General features: G+C 33.6%; 1 protein-coding gene across 4 annotated transcripts in view; it reads left to right on the forward strand.

The window, feature by feature from the left end:
• Window positions 1-21,143, forward strand: part of LOC111704975 (zinc finger protein 768) — a 43,014-nt gene that overhangs the window by 17,143 nt on the left and 4,728 nt on the right. For 2 of the 4 annotated variants that reach the window (XM_023477384.1, XM_023477383.1), the window contains exons 2-6: window positions 13,110-13,487; window positions 15,059-15,186; window positions 16,947-17,041; window positions 19,717-19,901; window positions 20,076-20,129. In XM_023477384.1, coding sequence (XP_023333152.1) covers window positions 13,110-13,487; window positions 15,059-15,186; window positions 16,947-17,041; window positions 19,717-19,901; window positions 20,076-20,129 — 840 coding nt within the window. The remainder of the gene's footprint in view (window positions 1-13,109; window positions 13,488-15,058; window positions 15,187-16,946; window positions 17,042-19,716; window positions 19,902-20,075; window positions 20,130-21,143) is intronic. The other 2 variants (XM_023477386.1, XM_023477385.1) reach the window with 1 other exon arrangement.

Consider the following 21,143-nt stretch of genomic DNA (forward strand, 5'->3'; position numbering starts at 1 on the left):
CCCGGAAAGCTCTGAATTCCGGATCTGAATATTTTAAAGTTTGAATAATTTTCCACATTAAGAATCTCTAGTTTAATTAAAATCTGTTGGGAGACTTTCAAACAAGGAGAAAGGCCTCAACGAAAACTTTAGAAAATTTCCCAAGGAAAGTTTTGAAAACTTTCCTCCCTCCTCAGCTCTGATTAGACTTGGAATTTAAGTTTTAAGATCTAACAGAGAGGAAGAGAGTTGGAACCCGAAGTGGAATTATTCAGTTTTTTTTATTGGAAAAAGTAGATTTGAGGATGTAAAGTAGAAATTATGGACAAAAAAATATAAGAAGAGCGTACAAAAAAAGTTTAAGATTAGGAAAATTATACTATGGTAAACAAAAGATAATGTAAAAATAGATATAGGATGGAGAAAAGAAACAAAATAGGAAAAAGTTTATAAAAATGGAAAGGGAAATGAATAGATATGGGAAAAGAAATGAAGAATTAAAAAAAAATTGAGGATAGAAAAAGAAAAAAAATAATGAAATCGAAAGATTGAATTGAAAAAGAAATTGAGAATAGGAAAAGAATCGGCAAAGGCAGAAAGAATGGGAAAAGAAATAAAGAATGGGAAAAGAAATAAGAATGGGGAAACTAGAAAGAATTGGAAAGAAAGAAAGAATGAAAAAGAAAGAAAGAATGGGAAAAGAAAGAAAGAATGGGAAAAGAAATAAAGAATGGGAAAAGAAAGAAAGAATGGGAAAAGAAATAAAGGATGGGATAAAAAAGAAAGAATGGGAAATGGGAATAGAAAGAAAAAATGTGAAAGAAATGGCGAATGGGAAAGTTTTTAAATTAAGAAAGGTTGAGTGCTCAAAGATTTCTTAGTTCTAACTTTCTTCTAGGTTTAAAGGCTCAAAGGATATTTTCTAATTTCTAGTTCGGAGAGTTTTGGAGAGTTCGGAGAGTTTGGAGAGTTTGGACCCCTGGATGTAATTTGCATCTCTTTTATAAGATTAGCACTAACTTGAGTCTAGAATTGCCTTACAGCAAAATTTAATTTTAACTTCGCGTTTCAACTTTCCAGTTTTTTCTCCAAAGAAATGTGAAACTATGTAATTGAGAAAAGTAAAGTGCTTAGAAACAAAAGTTCTACTTCAAGTTGTATTTAATACAGAACAACTTTGCGCATTTAGTATGTCAGCTTTTACACGTGAATTGTACAATTTTACATATATTTTTTGCAGTTTGATCTTATCAAAAGACATTAATTTCATTATTTTGTATTTGTGGAAGGGAATTTAAAACATTAGCAAAATTTAAAACATAATAAATTAATTAAGCCTTAGTTTTACTTTAAACGATTTAAACTTTTGAAATTATGAAGAATTTGAAATTTATATAAATTTTTAATTTTTGTAATTAACTTCGTGAAATCTCTAAATCTTTTAATATCGTCTCTCCTTAAAGGGACTGTAAACATAACTTAAAGTGTCCCTTCAATTGTAGAGTACCGTTGTGAATCGAATATGCTACTATATAAGAGGGACAAAAACGTCCTACTCCGGGTCCATTTTATAGTACTAGGTCCTGCACCTGCTGACCTAAACCCATCTGCTCAAACCCTTTACACTGACCCAACCCTGCTCAGTCGGTAACCCAACCTTACCAGAGCAACTAAAACAACCCTTGATCCAAACCCAAACTGAGCTAAAAGGAAATTATCCAACATTTTCATTATTTGAAAATTATTTTATTTTTCATATTTCTATTGATAGCTTTCTTTCCAATCTAAATCATAAAACAAATTAAACTAATTGAATATCGATAAAAATTGCATTTTCCAAACAAAACATTGACATTTATCTCAATCATTATTATCATTTTGAAGTGGTTTCGATATGTTGCCACAAATCTTTTTTTGATATATTTTAAAAAGTAAATTTTGAATTTTAAAGAAATGTTGGTTGTAAAATTAAAGATCCGGCCTGCATCTTGGAGTTGGGTTCAGATCTTTATCCGGAGTCATGGGACTTTGTTTTCTTTAGACCAACAAAGGAAGCAGGGCGACCAATAGAGAATAAGAAAACTTCATCTCTTCTCCAATCAGAGCTCAGATCCAAGGATTTTAGAGAAAAATCCGCGAAACAGACCGGACACGGAGTGATGGGATATTTCTAATGGACAAAACCGAAATTCTAAAATCATCTGTAATTAAAAGAAAAAGAAGAAAAAGTTTGTTAGGATCGTGTTGAGACGAAAATGTCTTGTAATTCTTCAACAAATCAACAAATTCATTTGTTTCTATCAATTGTAAAAACTAAAAATAGCAATCGCCATTTTTGATAACCCTGGTTTGCGCGAAAATATCTTGGTTTGGAACCATTTTATCATCGATTCTTTCTTTGTTCCCCCGCCTCGGGTAGAAAGAGTCTAAAACTTAGAGTCTTCTTATCGATTTTGTGTGAGGCGGGGGACCAATAGGATTCAAGGCTTTTTATATAATGTCAGGGGGGGGGGGCTCGGAACAAGGAGAGGGGGGAGCAAGGGACGGGCCAATACGGGAGTAAAAAATATATAATTCCGAGCTCCGAGGGGGGTTGGGATTCAACCAGGCCGCAGGGTTGGGTTTAACAATAATAGAACCAGGGGGGGGGGGGGATGGAATATATAATAAAGGATTGAATAAGAACGGATAGACTATGTTCTGTTCTAAGATTAACAATAAAGAAATAAGACAGTAGATTTAATAATTTTAAAAAACATTAAAGAAAGGAGAAAGAAAGTTTAAGAATGACAAAAAAATTGAAAAAAATACAAAAGTGAACTGAGAAAAGGAATTGAATCTGTAAACTTTTTCGTCATCTTTTTAAAAGTATAAAAAAGTAAGTTCAGGTTTAAAATGGGAACTTAAGAAAAGTATGTCTAGTGTATACTTATTGAAGGGCCACGATAGTATGTTTTATTTCCCCAAATATAGATAGATAGATAGATAGATAGATATAAATAGATACATGGAGAAATAAAACCAAAAATAAAATATTAAATGTTGCAAATGAAAAAATGAAGTGCGCAGATTGAGGTTTTGTTTCATGTTTTCAATATTTAAACATTGATTAAACCAACAAATACTGAACAAGAGTTTAGGGAGGAGGGAGCGGTACAAAACATATGAGAATCACATTAAAAGGTGGAAGAAAATAGAAAAGAAAAAGAAATTCAAAACAGATGGAATTAGATTTTGCAGCGTAAGATAAGAGAAAAAAAAGAACAATGTTAGAAAAAGAATATATAAAAGAAGGAGAAGGAAATAGAGACAGGGGAAAAATCGAAAGTTTGGAAAAGAAGGAAAGAGGATGTAAAGAGTAAGAAGGAACCGGAAAAGGAAGAGGGGAGGGGGAGGGGAGCTATGAGGAGTTAGGATAATTAAAATTTTCTGTTGTTTAATCAGTTTGGTAAGTTTAATAATCTTATCTGGAATCAATTAGATTTTAATTCAGAAAATAATTAACTCTTTAACCTTGGTTTGAAATTAATATTTTTCTCCGGATTGTCTGTTCAGCTGATTGTATCTACAGAGTTTTACTCCGGGTTGTCTGTACAACTGGTTGTATCTACAGAGTTTTACTTCGGGTTGTTTGTACAACTGATTGTGTCTTACAGAGTTTTACTCCGGGTTGTCTGTACAACTGGTTGTATCTACAGAGTTTTACTCCGGGTTGTTTGTACAACTGATTGTTTCTACAGAGTTTTACTTTGGGTTGTCTGTACAACTTATTGTATCCATATTGTTTTCCTCAGGGTTGTCAGTACAGCGGGTTGTATCTACAGAGTTTTACTCCGGGTTGTCTCTATAGCTGGTTGTAGCTACAGAGTTTTACTCCGGGTTGTCTCTATAGCTGGTTGTATCTAATCTATAGAGTTTTACTCGGGGTTGCCTGTATACTCTATTTATGTCCAGTGGAGCTTTTCACAAAATAAATTCGATTATGAACCCCCATCAAATTTTTTTAAGATTATTTTTTTTTCTTCAATCTTTTGGTTTTCCCTCATTCCGTCTTCACTTTATATTCTCTTTTATCTTTTTAATTTCTTTGAAATCCCAGGGGAAACTTTTCTTTACAAATTTGATGTTTATCAAAGAGTTTTCTACAGAAAAATATAAAATCTCTTAATTAGAATCTTTGCGAGGCCAAGAAAAAGGGGGATTAAAGCATAAATTAATTGAAAAGTAAAGGATGTATCTAGACGTAAAAATGATCTATTTGCTTTTAATTTAAAAATAATTCACATCTGGCAATAGATTAGGATACATTTAGAATACATCTAGGATACATCTCGGATAAATCTAGGATACATCTAGGATACATCTAGCATACATCTGGCATTAGATTAGGATACATCTAGGATACATCTAGGATACATCTAGGATACATCTAGGATACATCTAGGATGCATCTCGTATACATCTAGGATACATCTAGGATTCATCTAGGATACATCTAGGATGCATCTCAGATACATCTAGGATACATCTCGGATACATCTAGGATACATCTAGGATACATCTAGGATACATCTGGGAAACATCTGAGAAACACCTAGGATACATATAGGATACATCTAGGATAAATATAGGCTACATCTCGGATACATCTCAGATACATCTAGGATACATCTAGGATACATATAGGATACATATAGAATACATCTAGGATACGTCTAGGATACATCTAGGATACATCTAGGAAACATCTAGGAAACACCTAGGATACATATAGGGTACATCTAGGATAAATATAGGATACATCTCGGATACATCTCGGATAGATCTAGGATACATCTAGGATACATCTAGGATACATCTAGGATACATCTAAGATACATCTAGGATACATATAGGAAACATCTAGGAAACACCTAGGATACATCTAGGATACATATAGGACACTTCTAGGATACATCTAGGATACATCTAGGATACATATAGGACACATCTAGGATACATCTAGGATACATCTAGGATACATCAATAATGCATATATGAAAAATCTATGATACATATATGATGCATCTAGGATACACCTAGAATACATCTAGGATATATCCAGGTTACATTTAAGGCTAATTTTGATCAGATTTTAAAGTTTGTAATCCTATTATTCCTCGGAGAGCAACCCATACATAAACCATGAAATGTCGTGTTAGGTTTTCCCTCTTATTCCTTCTCTTATTGGATAGTTTTTCAACAATACTGAGCAGGATCAATATCAGAAAAATCAATTCTTTTCTAGATCCCCCGCCCTTCCTCTCTCCCCTTTTCTTTTCAAGGATCCCCCATCTTCCATTTTTCCCCCTGCTCGACCTTTTATATTCCCCTATTATTTTTCCATCCCCCCTCCCCCCCCTCCATTACCTTCTCTTACAGAACCCTCTCTTCCATTACACAAATTTTGATAATTCTTTTTCTCCTCATTCGCCTTTTTCTTATTCCACTTCTCATTTTCAGATAAAAAATTAAATAACATCAAATTTTAATTAAATATATTTGTTAAATGGATTCTATATAGATACATGTTTATATTTTTTATGTCTAAAATCAAATAATAAAAGATATGTCCTCAAACCTGAGATGCGTAATCCCAAACATTTTAAAATCTCCCTAATTTATTTCAAATATATGTGTTTTCAAGTGGAGTTAATCTCAGATATGAAATTTCAGAATTCTATGAATAAATATATTTATGAGAGAAAAATCACGAAACCTCGCGCTAGAATTTGATCCTTAATTATTCATCCCATCTAAATCCTTAGTTTTGAATAATAACAGAAGAGAATATATATATTCATCTACGCATCTTAGTGATCTCTAAAATATTATAGAAAATACTATTTTGTGTTAAAAAAAAACTCGTTTTTAGTAAAATGTGTATTTTTCATACCAATGAAAAAAAAATTTTGTCGTTCCACATTATTTTGACGACCCCTGTGTGTATCATATCATTTTTCATTTATATTTGTATATTTAAACCCATAAAAAATTTTGCAATAAATGTTTTAAATAAATATCTTTATTCGCCCATTTTATTTATTCCTTAAGTTTAAACATTGGATAATTATTAACAGAAAGAAAAGATGTTTAAAATAAATGGCAAAATTATAAAAAAAAATAATAAGAATTTACGGAAAAGTGAGTAGAGTGAAAGATGACGAAGAGCGTAGAAAAGGGAGAAAAAGAGAAAGTTTAAAAAGAAAAAGGAAAGTTTAAATAGAAAGTGTGAAAAGAAAACAAGAATAAGAGAAAGTAAAAAAAGTGCGATTTAAAGTAAGTTTTTAAAGAAAATGCGAAAAAGAGCAAAGCACTAGTATAAAATTAAAGAAAATTAGTAACAAAGTTAAGAATAAGAAAGAAAACTATGACAAAAAAGGAGAAAGATAGATAATTAAAATAAGTTGAAAAATAAGTTTAAAGAAAATTTTAAAAGAAAAATGCGAACAATGTTTAAATCCCTGAAATCTGAACTCTCTAGGTTGCAGTTGAAAAATATTTGTAAACAATCCTGTTATTGAATTGACCTTGGACTGCATTGTTTTAAGCCCAGCTGTAATAAAGCAGATGCAAGCTAGGCCAAGACAAAAGCATTTTAGAGCATTCAGTACCTATACTCGTACACTCGTAGGGTTCAATCAATCCAGTTACATTTTCGTTTACCACATTAATCGAATGATTTTGATGGACTAGAAGTTACCCAAAACCTTTTTTCTGAGTAATTAGGAAGTTTTTTTCAGAAGTTTAAAAAAATGGCTTCCATGTTATACAATGTACATTTTAAACAGAATAAAAAGTTTCGCGGATTTTTATCTTTTTATTTTGGTGGATTTTCAATTTCAACAAAAAGTTCGGATAAGCATTTTACATTTTGTCCGGTGTCATGCATGGATCGGACTCTCCTCAAAGTTTTAACCATTGCAACACAATGTTAGACCGGAAAAGCAATGTTATGCATATTCCAATATGTATTAATGTATTTTGATTGGAAAACACATTAAAACTTTTCTATGTCTTGAGTAAATATTAATTGTTTTGATGATTTGAAATGAAGACGACATTCAAGAGAAAATAACTTTTTTGCCTTTGCCTTTAAAATACACTGAAGAACTAAATGCGTATTTAATATATGTCAACTAATAATTTGTAATGTTTTAACATTGCATTATATTTTTAACATTGTGTTGAAATGGTTAAAACTTTAAGGGGAGTCCGCTTCATGTACCGGTACACCGGTCATAACTCATAAACCGGTCATTCAGGTCATTTCTGGCCGATCAATTCGGCCGAATTTCATATGTAAATATAAATGTTTTATTTATTTTATCTGGATAAGGATATTCATTGGGTTTGTAACACGATCTTCTTTTTATGCTTTCATATTCAAGGTCCTTTGTTTAGTTCTCTCAGCACGGTTACTAGAGAATGTAAAAGAAAGGAATTTCGTTCTATTCCTCCCCCCTTCATTAAACCCCAAACGCAACCAGAAACTGTAATTAGCAGTCCTAACACGCTGCAAGTTTTTCTAAAGAGACCATACATTGAATGTGCTCAGTTAACACTAGATTTTCGGGCAAATTGGAGCAAAAACCCTTGTTCTTCAATCTTCATATCATTCTGTTGTGTACATACTCATTACTCACAGATTTTTAAGTTAAAGTTAAAAAGTTTTCTAGAAATCATGGTTTGTCAGAGAGGACTCTGTATACCTCCTGGAGCGGAGGCGGCCGGGAAAAAGAGAAAGCCCTGTCTCTTTTCACGGAGAAAAATACGGCGAAAAAGCCATGCGCAGAAAATAGTCTTCCGTAGTGTTCGTAACAGCGGGTTCTTGGAGTCTTGGAGAAGGAATGGTGAGCGTGGTTGCGGATTTCGGAGGCTGGCGTAAGGCGGGGGTTGCAGGGCATCTTTCTCAATGCTATTTCAAGATGACATTTTTACCCAACACCCTTGTTTCTGCCGGGAGCTTTAATTGTAAAGAACTCGGGGAGAGGATTTTATAAGAGAGGAACATTAAACCTGATGAAGATATTATTCTCAGCCGAGTTTACTTAATTTCGGGAGAAAATCGTGGCAATAATTCAAATAGATGGAAACTTGTCTTATTCAGTGATTCTAAACCGGAGACAATTAATCCTAGTCAAACTAGTCCCAACAACACGGTTGAAGGAAAATTCATTTTCTCCCATGTTTTATTAACCCCGGATCAATTTTATCATGATAATCTCAAATAGATCAAAGAAAGTATCGGGACTTCATTAATCTTGACAATCCTTCTTTTCGGTTTATCGGTTGGATCTTAATTTCTATGATTTGCAGTTTTCCGAAGGTTGAGAACTCTAGTCCTTATGACACATCCCGTCCTACATCGTATCCTAAACCAACTATTATCCTAGCATCAATCCAATCCACTAGTATTGCCATTCAGATCTAATCTTAATAAGATTGATCTTAATTTATTCTTCTTTCTTAAAAATAAAGTTTCAGTTTCCTGGTTCAATTTTCAGTTCGAGAAGTTTAAACTTCTGTTTCCTTATTTACTTCTTACCTTTGAGAGTTTAATCCAAGTTTCCTGATTTACTCCTTACCTTTGAGAGTTTACTCCAAGTTTCCTGATTTACTTCTTACCTTTGAGAGTTTACTCCAAGTTTCCTGATTTACTTCTTACGTTTCAGAGTTTACTCCAAGTTTCCTGATTTACTCCTTACTTTTGAGAGTTTACTCCAAGTTTCCTGATTTACTTCTTACCTTTGAGAGTTTACTCCAAGTTTCCTGATTCACTCCTTACTTTTGAGAGTTTACTCCAAGTTTCCTGATTTACTTCTTACCTTTCACAGGTTACTCCAAGTTTCCTGATTTACTTCTTACCTTTGAGAGTTTACTCCGAGTTTCCTAGGTTACTTCTTACCTTTGAGAGTTTAATCAATTTTCCTGATTTACTTCTTAACTTTGAGAGTTTACTCCAAGTTTCCTGGTTTACTCCTACGTTCCTGGCTAACTCCTTACTTTTTAGAGTTTACTCACAGTTTCCTGGTTTATCCTAACTTTTGATAGTTTACTCCTAGTTTCCTGGTTTACTCCGTATCTATGAAAGTTTACTGCGAGTTTCCTGGTTTACTCCTTGCCTTTGAGAGTTTAATCCAAGATTCCTGGTTTACTCCAAGTTTCCTGGTTTACTCCTTAATTTTAAGAGTCTACTCCAAGTTTCCTTGTTTACTCCTTACCTTTGGGAGTTTACTCCAAGTTTCATGGTTTACTTCTTACCTTTGACAGCTTACTCACAGTTTCCTGATTTACTCCTTACCTTTGAGAGTTTACTCCAAGTTTCCGAGTTTACTCCTTACCTTTGAGAGTTTACTTCTAGTTTCCTGGTTTACTCCTTACCTTAGAGAGTTTACTCCTTACTGTGGTTTGACAGTTTAGTCCCGGATTTCTGTCTTGGGTTATTTATAGACCTGGTTTAGTTCTAGTCCTGTTTAGTTCTAGTCCTGGTTTAGTTCTAGTCCTGGTTTAGTTCTAGTCCTGGTTTAGTTCTAGTCCTAGTCCTGGTTTAGTTCTAATTCTGGTTTAGTTCTAGTCCTGGTTTAGTTCTAGTCCTGGTTTAGTTCTAGTCCTGGTTTAGTTCTAGTCCTAGTTTAGTTCTAGTCCTGGTTTAGTTCTAGTCCTGGTTTAGTTCTAGTCCTGGTTTGAGAATGAATTTTCCAAAGATATCAAGGAATGTGCACAATGATGCAGGTTCAAGGAAATTCTATGATGGATATGGGCGGGAATCCAGCAGCAGCTTTCTGGGGGGCTAGACACGCCTCCTGGCCAGGACACCCCCACTCAGCTGCTCAGGCCACTCAAAACACTCACTCTGATCCTAAAATGGCGGAGAAATTGATGAGTGAACTCCAGGTTAGGTTTAACACTAACTCCAAGCTAGCTTTAAAACTGACTCCAGGTTAGGTTTAACACTGACCTGCTTTGACTCCAGGGTAGGCTTATCTTCGACTCCTTGTTAGGTTTAACACTGATCGGATCGAGAGATATTTCCACTATGATATAATGAAGAGATACATGTTAAAACAGGTTTATCAAAATACTTAAGAATGAAAAGGATGAGAAGCATAGCTCCGGGGAAAGATGATTTTACAGGATTCAGATATATAAAGACCAAGCTCATTATTAAAACATTAGAACTGGAATTTAGAAAATGTTTCAAATTAAAATCGTGTGAAATCATTTCAGATTGAATTAACTTAAACTAATTTTGATTCACATTTGAAATTATATTTATTTAATGCTAAATGTTAACATAAAGTTTGAAGGGGGAGATTTTTGTCCGTCCCTTGTTCAAAGAAGATTTCAAAATATCTGAAAACAAATTGAACAGAACTAACACAATGTTAAACACCAAACTTGCATGAATTTATAAATTTTGAATATTAAACTCTAAAACTATAAACACTGCTCCCAGTCCCCTCAACAGATGTAAAGCCTAAAGTTAGAATTAAGCCTAACTCCACCTGCCTTTATACTTATCTAATTTGCATTGCGAATAATTAGGAAAGTAAATATATGTAAAAACATTGCGTGATTTCATTGTCAAATTCAGGTTTACCAAAACTAGAGGTTGGCGCTTAATTCATCAAACAACTAGTTTTCTAGTGGATAAACTACTAGTTTTCTAGTGGATAATCTCCTAGTTTTCTAGGGGATAAATGCTAGTTTTCTAGTGGATAAACCACTATATTTTTAGGGGATAAACTACTAGTTTTCTAGTTGGATAATCTCCTAGTTTTCTTGTGGATAAACTACTAGTTTTCTAGTGGATAAACTGATATATAACTGCTTATATTGTGTGTACCACAATTTCAAGTTTTACTAAGATTAGATCAAAAAGTGTAATTACAATTTATTTTAACCTTAAACCTTGAATTCAACCCTATACTTGGTTTTGTTTATATAACCTATTCTCTTTGAGGGCTGAATAAAAGAGAAGCTGAATGAATTATGAGATATGTACTAGAGATCAAATATTCCATTCTTTATAAACCTTTTGTTTCATCCTGCAGCCGAGAGCAGTGAGAGGGGGAGAGAACCGTTCCTGGAAAGTAAAGGACTTGGTTCTTCTTTTCCTCTCCTCTCAGTTCATCTTTATAAGTTCTTGAGAAGTGCATGAACTTGAAATTCTAGTTCGGAGCAAATGAGAACTAGATTCATGGCCTACCAATCCCTTTTCTGTCTTTTTAGTTTGTATTAGATAAATCCCCGATTGATATTCTTTATGTCCCCGACTGATATTCATTATGTCCCGGACTGATATTCTTTATGTCCCCGACTGATATTCATTATGTCCCGAACTGATATTCATTATGTCCCCGATTGATATTCATTATGTCTCCGACTGATATTCATTATGTCCCCGATTGATATTCATTATGTCCCCGACTGATACTCATTATTCCCCCGACTGATATTCATTATGTCCCCGACTGATAATCATTATGTTCCCGACTGATATTCATTATGGACTGATATTCAATATGTTCCCGACTGATATTCATTATGTCCCTGATACTCATTATTCCCCCGACTGATATTCATTATGTCCCCGACTGATAATCATATGTTCCCGACTGATATTCATTATGGACTGATATTCAATATGTTCCCGACTGATATTCATTATGTCCCGGACTGATATTTATTATGTCCCGGACTGATATTCATTATGTCCTCGACTGATATTCTTTATGTCCCCGACTGATATTCTTTATGTCCCTGCTCCAATTCGTCCTGGGAACGTAATTATTTCAATTTTCGTGTACGTAAAAACAAGCCATGTATGATAGAATCTGCAAATTCAAATAAAATAATTAAATTTTTAAATGTCAAATCCCGCAAATTTTAAAGGTTTTCTTGTTGCATAAAGAACTAAAAGAACTAAAATCTCTAAATTTGTTGCAAAATTCATCAAACATTGGTTTTATAACAAATGTTTGAAATAAAATTTCTATTTGAGAAAATAAAATATGTATCAAATGGAGAAGGGTTCCACGGTAATAAAATGGAACCTGTCAAAGTTTAAAAATTATTTCTTTTTAAATACAGAATCTAATCGAATCTAATCTGAGACGTATACAAATGTATCTCTATCTACATTCCCAATAAGATTTTACCCATGTATTTTACAGTACTGAAGTACTGCACTGTACTGTTCTGCACTGTACTGTTCTGTACTCTACTGTTCTGTACTGTACAGTTCTGTACTGTACAGTTCTGTACTGTACAGTTCTGTACTGTACTGTACTGTACTGTACTGTACTGTACTGTACTGTACTGTACTGTACTGTACTGTACTGTACTGTACTGTACTGTAAGGGGGGGGGAGAAGAAGAAAAACTATTTAAATCCTAAATTTAGCTTTGTGGCCATTAGTCTCAGCTAATAGATCCTGTAATGGTTTCAACCTGCCAGATTTTATCCAGGGAAACCAGGACAGAGAACTTTTAAGTAAGATTATCTAATCCGAGCTCAGGATATAATTTATCTCATCATTCAAAAGTTCTGATCCCTGGATATCATTCCAAACTTTTTTTCACAATGGAAAGAAAAGGGTGAAGAATAATAAAACTATTAAACGATAATTATTATACTTTTTTCTCTCAATACTTTTATTCAATATAAACTGAATTCCATAGACACAAAAATATGATACCCACGAACTCCTTAAATCTGTACAATGTCTCATCCATCATAAATAATCCTCTTAATTCCAATCTAATGGATATCCTTGTCTAGATGTAACATAGATCTTACATGCGTAATTATCCATAATGTGTACTTATATCCATAACGTGTACGTATCTCCGAGAATAACGAGAGGTTGAATTTGAGTATCGGAATTAAATCCGTCAGGAAAAAATCATATTTTCCTTAAATCACGAAACCCTGGATCCGAACACCTTATCTTGACATTTAATTAAAGACTGAATTTTCTTGAAATAATTTCACAATTTTCATCATGATATTGAAACCTGTAGAAGCCAACTACGAATACATTTATAATTAATTTCAACATTTGCTTATTCAACATTCTTATGCAGCATCAGTCTCCTGGTAGACCTGGAGCTCATCTGGAACCTAGAGACTGGAACCAGGATCAAGGCTTAGGCAGGATAGGTACCCTGAGAAAGGATGAGGGATCTAGAGAAGACCCGGAGAAGAATGAAAGTGTTGAACCTGAGTTTCCATCCTGGTTTCATCCGCCCCTATCTCTACCCACAGTTCCTAAACTGGAATATCTTGAAGGAACAGAGACAGAGAGCCAAGGGAGCAGTAGTCTCACTACTCATCATCATAACGGAGATGGTTTACATTCTCCTCTTCTTTCTCCATCCTTCGGAGCTGGACTGGGTTCTATGTTTGAACCTGGAGCCGGATCCCTGGATCCACGACAAATTATACATTTTCTAACCCGGAAGGTGTGTGTTTCTGTCCAAACTATTTTGATGAATTTCTTAAATTTTGAAACTATTCTAATTAGATACTTTTCTCCATCCATTCTTTCCTTCTCAAGTTTTAAGGAAGAAAGACAGGTATCAAGTATCTGTCCCTCTAGGTTTAAACTTTCGTCTTTATTTTATCTTTATTTTTTTTCCAGAAATTCAGTTCTTTAAGTTCAAGTTATTCCAGAGAAAACACTGAATACATTAATTTAACTAGAATACGAATTGTCATTTTTAATGTTATTTATTTTCTATTTTTTGGTAAACATGTTTATTTTTGTTTCAAACAATGTTTATTTTATTCGTTGTTAGTTTGTTTTTGTTTAATTTTGAAAGATAAAAAGTAAAATTGATTAAAAATTCCCTGGTACCGACTACCGACGCCGTACTATTCCCCCCTCCCCATTATGTCTCCNTTTGAAATTTACTTTTGGTTTTTATACCTGAGTTTATAGAGACTACCATGTTCTGAGAACTTTATCAAATATTAGTTTTGGTAAATTCTAAAAAAATGTCTGGTAACTTATGCAGTTCTGGTATTAAATGGACTAATGGTATCTTTAGTGTGGTTCTGGTATTTATTTAAGAGTTCCGGTATTTATTGTAGTTCTCTAACCGTTCTGAAGTAAAGTATTTCCCGCATTTTTCTCTATCTCTTCTGTATTTTTTAAATATCTTCCGTCATTTTCTCGACATATTGCGGAGTTTCTTGTCTTTAATTTGTTCCGCTTTTTCCAAACATATTCCGTTTTTTTCTTAACATATCAAGTTTTTATTCCGACCATATCCCGTATGTTTCCATATACGTCTCTCTCTAAAACTATTCGTCCCAATCAAAAATATCTTGGTTTTAATCAGAACTTAAAACATGATTTATGTTCATATATGTTTATATCTACATTATACTGGAGGTATGCAGCTAAATCTAAGGTTAACCACCTCCCTCTACTATCTGTCTATCCATCTTATACTGTCTGCATGCATTCTGTGCACAGGGGGAAGCAAACATTATTATTATTTCTAATATTTTATTGAAACTCACAGTTCACACGCTTAAAACTAAAGACCAACATGTGTGTTGACAAGGTATTGAAGGAAGGGAGGGGGGTCTTTTTTTATAAATAATTTTTAAATAAATTTCGTGGCTTGAGTGCAGTGCATGGGACTGCCTGAATGTCTGGCCCAGGTATAGACTGCCTGCATAGTGCAAGGGGGGGTAGCCGTTAATGTTTATAAAGAAAGGATGCATAGGTTTAAACAAGAACAGCAGTTAAAGTCTATGCAGGAGATGTAAAGGATGTAGTAAGTACTTATCGATTAGGAGATTTAGAGAGATTAATATTGTTAAAGTTAGTTGTAGATAGGTACTTTTCAATGTATAAAATATTGTTAAAGTTAGTTGTAGCTAGGTACTTATCAATGTATACAACAATGGGATTTAGATGGTTTAAACCCATCTTATAGATAGAATTAAGAGAACTATGGGAGTAATTAAGATAGTAAATCTAAGTACAAAGTTACACAAAAAAATAAATTTTTTTTTTTAGTATTTGATGACAAAGACTGCTATGCAGTTGGGAAGAGAAGGAATAGGGAGACCTGAAGTTAAACCTCATCAGTGTCAACAGTGTCTCAAATCCTTCTCCAGTAACCATCAGTTGGTTCAACATATCAGGTAGTAATATATATAGTTCAGAATATCAGGTAGTAATATATATAAAGTTCAACATATCAGGTAGTAATATATATATAGTTCAACATATCAGGTAGTAATATATATATATAGTTCAACATATCAGGTAGTAATATAAATACATAGTTCAACATATCAGGTAGTAATATATATATATACATATATATATAGTTCAACATATCAGGTAGTAATATACATAGTTCAGCATATCAGGTAGTAATATATATAAAGTTCAACATATCAGGTAGTAATATATATATATAGTTCAACATATCAGGTAGTAATATAAATACATAGTTCAACATATCAGGTAGCAATATATATATATATATATATATATAGTTCAACATATCAGGTAGTAATATATATATAGTTCAACATATCAGGTAGTAATATAGATATAGTTTAACATATTAGGTAGTAATATATAAGTCAAACCCTAGATAAAGTAGTTAATATAGATCCAGACTTTTGTAAGTTTGAACAGTTTGATTGGTAGTGCATTTCTGTCCATTATCATATTTTCTGTTTGTTTGTGTGCTTGGGCGTTTACATGATTGTATGTGTATAAACCGTAAATTTCTGAAAAGAAAGAACACTAAAAGGAATTGAGTCTTTGCCACCTACTCTGATTTTCTAATCCCTATATCTCGGGATTCCAATGTCGTAGACCTGTTACATTTCAAACTATTACTTAGGTTAGATCAAATAATATAAGTTTGAAATATCAAAAGTTTACGACATTTGGTTCCAAAGATATAGGTATTTAAAAATCAAAGTTTGTGGCAAAAACTCAACTCTTTTGATCTTGAGAGAAAACCTGTATTTGGTTTCTGAAAAAATTGCATACTTGGTTTGGAAATATTTGGTTTGGATTTTGGAAAGACAGTTAATATTTGGTTTGGAAAGACGTTGGTGTGTTTGCGTGCAGTGATGCATTCCTCTGTTGCATGAAGTAGTTTCGCGTTTTTTCTTCTTTTTTCTTTAAATTCTCGCGACATTGAGAGAGTTTCTAAAAACTTGACACACTCTTGAGAACATGTTCAATGTTTATGCAAGTTTCTAATCAAGAATGTTAATGTGTTCATTATTAATATTAAAGTACGAGCAAATAACATTAACTGTTTAGTTTTAAATAAATATGAAAATGCATTTTATTGAGATGTATGCACTTGATTTTAAGCAAAAAGTGTTAATTTAGAATTATACGTTGTCATTTAAAATGATCGAAAACATACCTCTCCCCCTGTTGTTTTATGAACTATAACAATAATATACCTGTACTTAAAGTTCCCTTGGGAATAAAAATGTGTGTTTATAAGTGCATAAAGGGTGGAATAAATCCACGTTTTGAGTAGAATGTTTTGTGTGTGTGTGTGGGACGTATGTTAGTTATGTTCCCAGGGCTAGGATGCAAGAACGTGATCAGAATCTAGAAAGCATGATAAACCGTCCCTCCGATCCGTCCTGCTCAATTATAAACATACATACTCAGGGTTGACACACAGATACTGCTTGAAATTCACAAACATTACATCAAGGGATACGTTTAGACCGTACAAGTACAAACAATGAGATTATTAGGGGTTTTCCACATCATAACGTAATTTTCCAAACCAAATGCTGTATTTTCTGGTTTCATACTTTTATATTGGCCTCACATGGTCATATAGAATATTTCTTTTGAGAAATGTAGACTTTTTATTTTCACTTTGTGACAAATAATCTAATTCTTTATATAGAGTACATACTGGAGAGAAACCGTACAAATGTTCGTACTGCGACCGAAGGTTTAAACAGCTGTCTCATGTACAACAACATACTAGGTTACACACAGGTATGTACAATGTACATGAGTAATGACACATCAAATGTCGGATTGCAGTACGATGTCCTAGCACCTCCCATGACAAATGTCAAGTTTTTTTACTTTGAATTTTCAGTTAGACACATGATGTGTATTTTTTCATATTTTGACCACAACCCACAACGGATGAGACTTCAGAGACAGCTGTACGGATTTTATACTGTCATTTTCCTTATAGTTTTGGTTCCCTGAAACTGTAAACTTGTTTCTTTCTTTGCTAAATCATTAAATAAGCCAGTAAAAGACTTTATTCAAGGCAGAAGACCTAAATTAACCTTAAGAAGCCATATCTAAAATATGTAAAGTCGTCTTTACGGTCTCATCCTTTGGGGGAAACCCTGTGTAATGATTTGAAGGCTGAGTTTTCATATCTAAAATATATCTTTTTAAATGATTCATAGAAATGAAAGAAGGAAATTTACAGCTTCTCGAAACTATAAATGTTAGATATAAATCTAATTGAAAAAGACTGTAGCCGCGAACCTCCATTTATAAAGAGTAGTGTTCGAATCACAACGGTATCCTTTAAACCAATGTATGATCAAGGATGAATGAAATATCACTAGTTTTCGCTCTGAACATTGGTTAATCCCAAATGTGGTTTCTCAGTGAAAGTAACCTGCGGATTGATGGTGCAAAGAAAACATGTTTTAAGATAGAAATACGAAAATATCTTTCTCATAGTTGGTTTAAAGGGTCCCATTGTGAATCGGACTTTCCACTCTTTCAATGGGACTCACTTGAAATTACGTCTTAACTTAAAGGGACTGTACAGGAAAAATGAAAGGGGGTATAGGATAAAACCTGAGAATCATAGGCGTTGAACGATACATATAAGACGTCTATCTGATGTTCCTATCTCCAGAAATTTATACAAAACTGTGTCAAAATTATTCAAAATCTATATATATATGAAATTTTGTATATAAGTAGTAGGTTTAAACAGATTATAATCAGAAAATACACAAACAATCTGAAAACGATTATATAATTGATAATATTATTTAAAAGTCCGTATTATGTCACAAGAACTTCCGCGAATGAGAGTGCAGTATTCTGGTCACGTGATACAGACGGAAATCACGTGACCCGTATACTGCACTGCCATTGGCTGAAGTTGTGGTGACGTAATACGGACTTTACGGACTATATGTAATAATATTATCAACTATTAAAAATGCAAAATAAAACTTAGAGGATTTTATCAGGAGCAAACCTCAGATTCTCAGGTTTCTGTTGGATATCGTAGTTTTCAGATTGGTTTCGTATTTGTGGAATATGATATGTTTTATACTACAACTTTTCATTTTTCCTTTACAGTCCCTTTAATCTTTCAAAATCACAGTTTCATGTGGGTAACTCTGTATAATCTGCATCTGGTGGTTGGACAATATTAATTCCAGAGTAGAATATAATTTACTCGGAGTTTATCACAGTCAACTATGAATCAACATCAATTTATTGTTATCATGGACAAACTTCTAGTGTTTCTTCCGACCTAGGGAAACTTAACTGTGTTTTAAAAAAAACAGGGACTAAGGGTGATTTCAGTTAATTTTATTGGAGAAGATTTTCCCCACATTTTGTTCTTCATTCCCTTCTCCTTGTACTACCCTCCTCCATTTATACTCCCTCCTCCATTTATACTCTTCTCCTCTTCCATTATACTTCCCTCCTCCATTATACTCCCTCCCCATTTATACTCCCTCCTCCATTTATACTCCCTCCTCCATTTATACTCCCTCCTCCATTTATACTCCCTCCTCCATTTATACTCCCTCCTCCATTTATGCTCCCTCCTCCATTATACTCCCTCCTTCATTTATACTCCTTCCTCCATTGTACTTCCTTCTCCATTATGCTCCCTCCCCTCTATCTCTTTACAATTTTCCAAACAATAGAAAATAACCGCTTCCCCCCCCCTCGCCAGTAAAAAATTCCGGCAATTAATCAAGAATTCTGCACAAAATTATATTTTGGCAAAAATGGTCTTCATAGCTGCACGTTTAAAATCTTCTTAAAGGGACTGTAAACGTAAGTTCAATTGACCCTCAATTGATATCTGATTCACAATAGCATGCTCTTTTTTGATTGAATTTGTGGTTGCGTCGCAATTAAACCGCAATCAAAAATGATCAGTTCTCAGATGGAAAAACAAGGATAACTCAATCACTTTTGGTTTATAGTGTACCGTTGTGGTTCGGACATACCTTTTTACAAATGAAGGGGTTCTTAAAATCCCGTCTACATCCTCTTTTACTCTGGGTTCAGAATCGAAGGGAAGATTTAATGTGTAAGGTGAAGACTTAAAATAAAGGGTTTAGGTCGAGACAAAGTTTTATTTCAAGTTTATCATTTTTTATCAAATTTAATTTTCAGAATCTCTCCTAAACCATGATCATGGAAAACTCGGTTAAAAATTTACATTTGTAATAATGAATCCCCTTTCTAATTGTGGATCCCTCTCTTATTGTGGATCCCTCTCTGATTGTGGATCCCTCTCTAATTGTGGATTCCTCTCTAATTGTGGATCCCTCTCTAATTGTGGATCCCTCTCAAAATGTGGATCCCTCTCTAATTGTGGATCCCTCATTAATTGTGGATCCACCTTGAATATTAAAAACTGATCAAGAATATTGTTTCAGGGGAGCGACCATACAAATGTCATATTCCTGAGTGCGGACGAGCGTTTATCCAGCTCTCCAACCTACAGCAGCATCTCAGAAACCACGAGAGTCAGATAGAACGCCTCAAGAACAGACCGTTTCACTGTAACATCTGTGGAAAAGGATTCGCCACAGAAAGTAGTTTGAGAACACACACCGGCAAGGTGAGATATTTAAAAAAAAGTTTCGTAGATTCTTTGGAGTTGACTGTGGAGNTGAGTTAAATTGAGTCAGGACCCCCGCTTTCTTTCTTTTACAATCATCTCCAGAAAAACAAAGCGATCTTTCTAATTTTTATTTAAAAAAAGTTTAATCAATTTATAATTTTTTTTTTTCAGAACTGTACTGCGATTAAGGTGACGTCTCTCTCTCCTTCTTCTCTCAATTACTCTGTACGCAGCTCGCATAAACAAACTATTAAATATTTAAATTCAGAATTTTAAAAGAAAAAATAACAAGTTTTGCCAAAAACAAATTTTTATCTTTTTGACCAACGGAAAAAATAACTTAGTTTAGATTCTGATTGTTAAATATTTTTTTCTGGTTTTGTGTATGTTAGCTCTGGGTGTATATACATATTTGTCCAATGTTTGGCGGTATGGGATAGGATCGAGGTTGCGTGGTTACAGTATCCAATATATACCCGGAGTACACGGGTTCTCTCTGAAAACCAATTTGCCGCCAAAATCATTCAACTTTCTTACCGTACTTTTAGAAAGCTAAATTTCGCTTTTTACGCAACTTTTTTGTTGATATTAATTTTGATTATTTATTTCATTTATTCATTACTTTGATGAAATATGATCTGTCCGCAAGTAATAGATTAAGTTGAATAAAAGTAGATTTTTAAGAATTTTGTTTTGCAACATTTTCAATTAACATTTGAAATTTACTTTTGGTTTTTATACCTGAGTTTATAGAGACTACCATGTTCTGAGAACTTTATCAAATATTAGTTTTGGTAAATTCTAAAAAAATGTCTGGTAACTTATGCAGTTCTGGTATTAAATGGACTAATGGTATCTTTAGTGTGGTTCTGGTATTTATTTAAGAGTTCCGGTATTTATTGTAGTTCTGGTATTTATTTGAGTGCTGGTATCTAGTGGAGTTCTGGTATCTAGTGGAGTTCTGGTATCTAGTGGAGTTCTATAGTATCTAAAGTATTTCTGGTATTTAGTGTATTTCTGGTATCTAGTGGAATTCTGGTATCTAGTGTAGCTATGGTATCTAGTGTAGTTCTGGTGTGTAGTGAAGTTCTGGTATCTTGTGGAGTTCTGGTATCTAGAGGAGTTCTGGTTCTAGTGTAGTTCTGGTATCTAATAGAGTTCTGGTATCTAGTGTAGTTCTGGTATCCAGTGGAGTTCTGGTATCTAGTGTAGTTCTGGTATCTAGTGATATCTAGTGTA

This window comes from Eurytemora carolleeae, unplaced genomic scaffold (genome assembly GCF_000591075.1).
Source record: "Eurytemora carolleeae unplaced genomic scaffold, Eaff_2.0 scaffold605, whole genome shotgun sequence".
In the NCBI taxonomy this organism is placed as follows: domain Eukaryota; kingdom Metazoa; phylum Arthropoda; class Copepoda; order Calanoida; family Temoridae; genus Eurytemora; species Eurytemora carolleeae.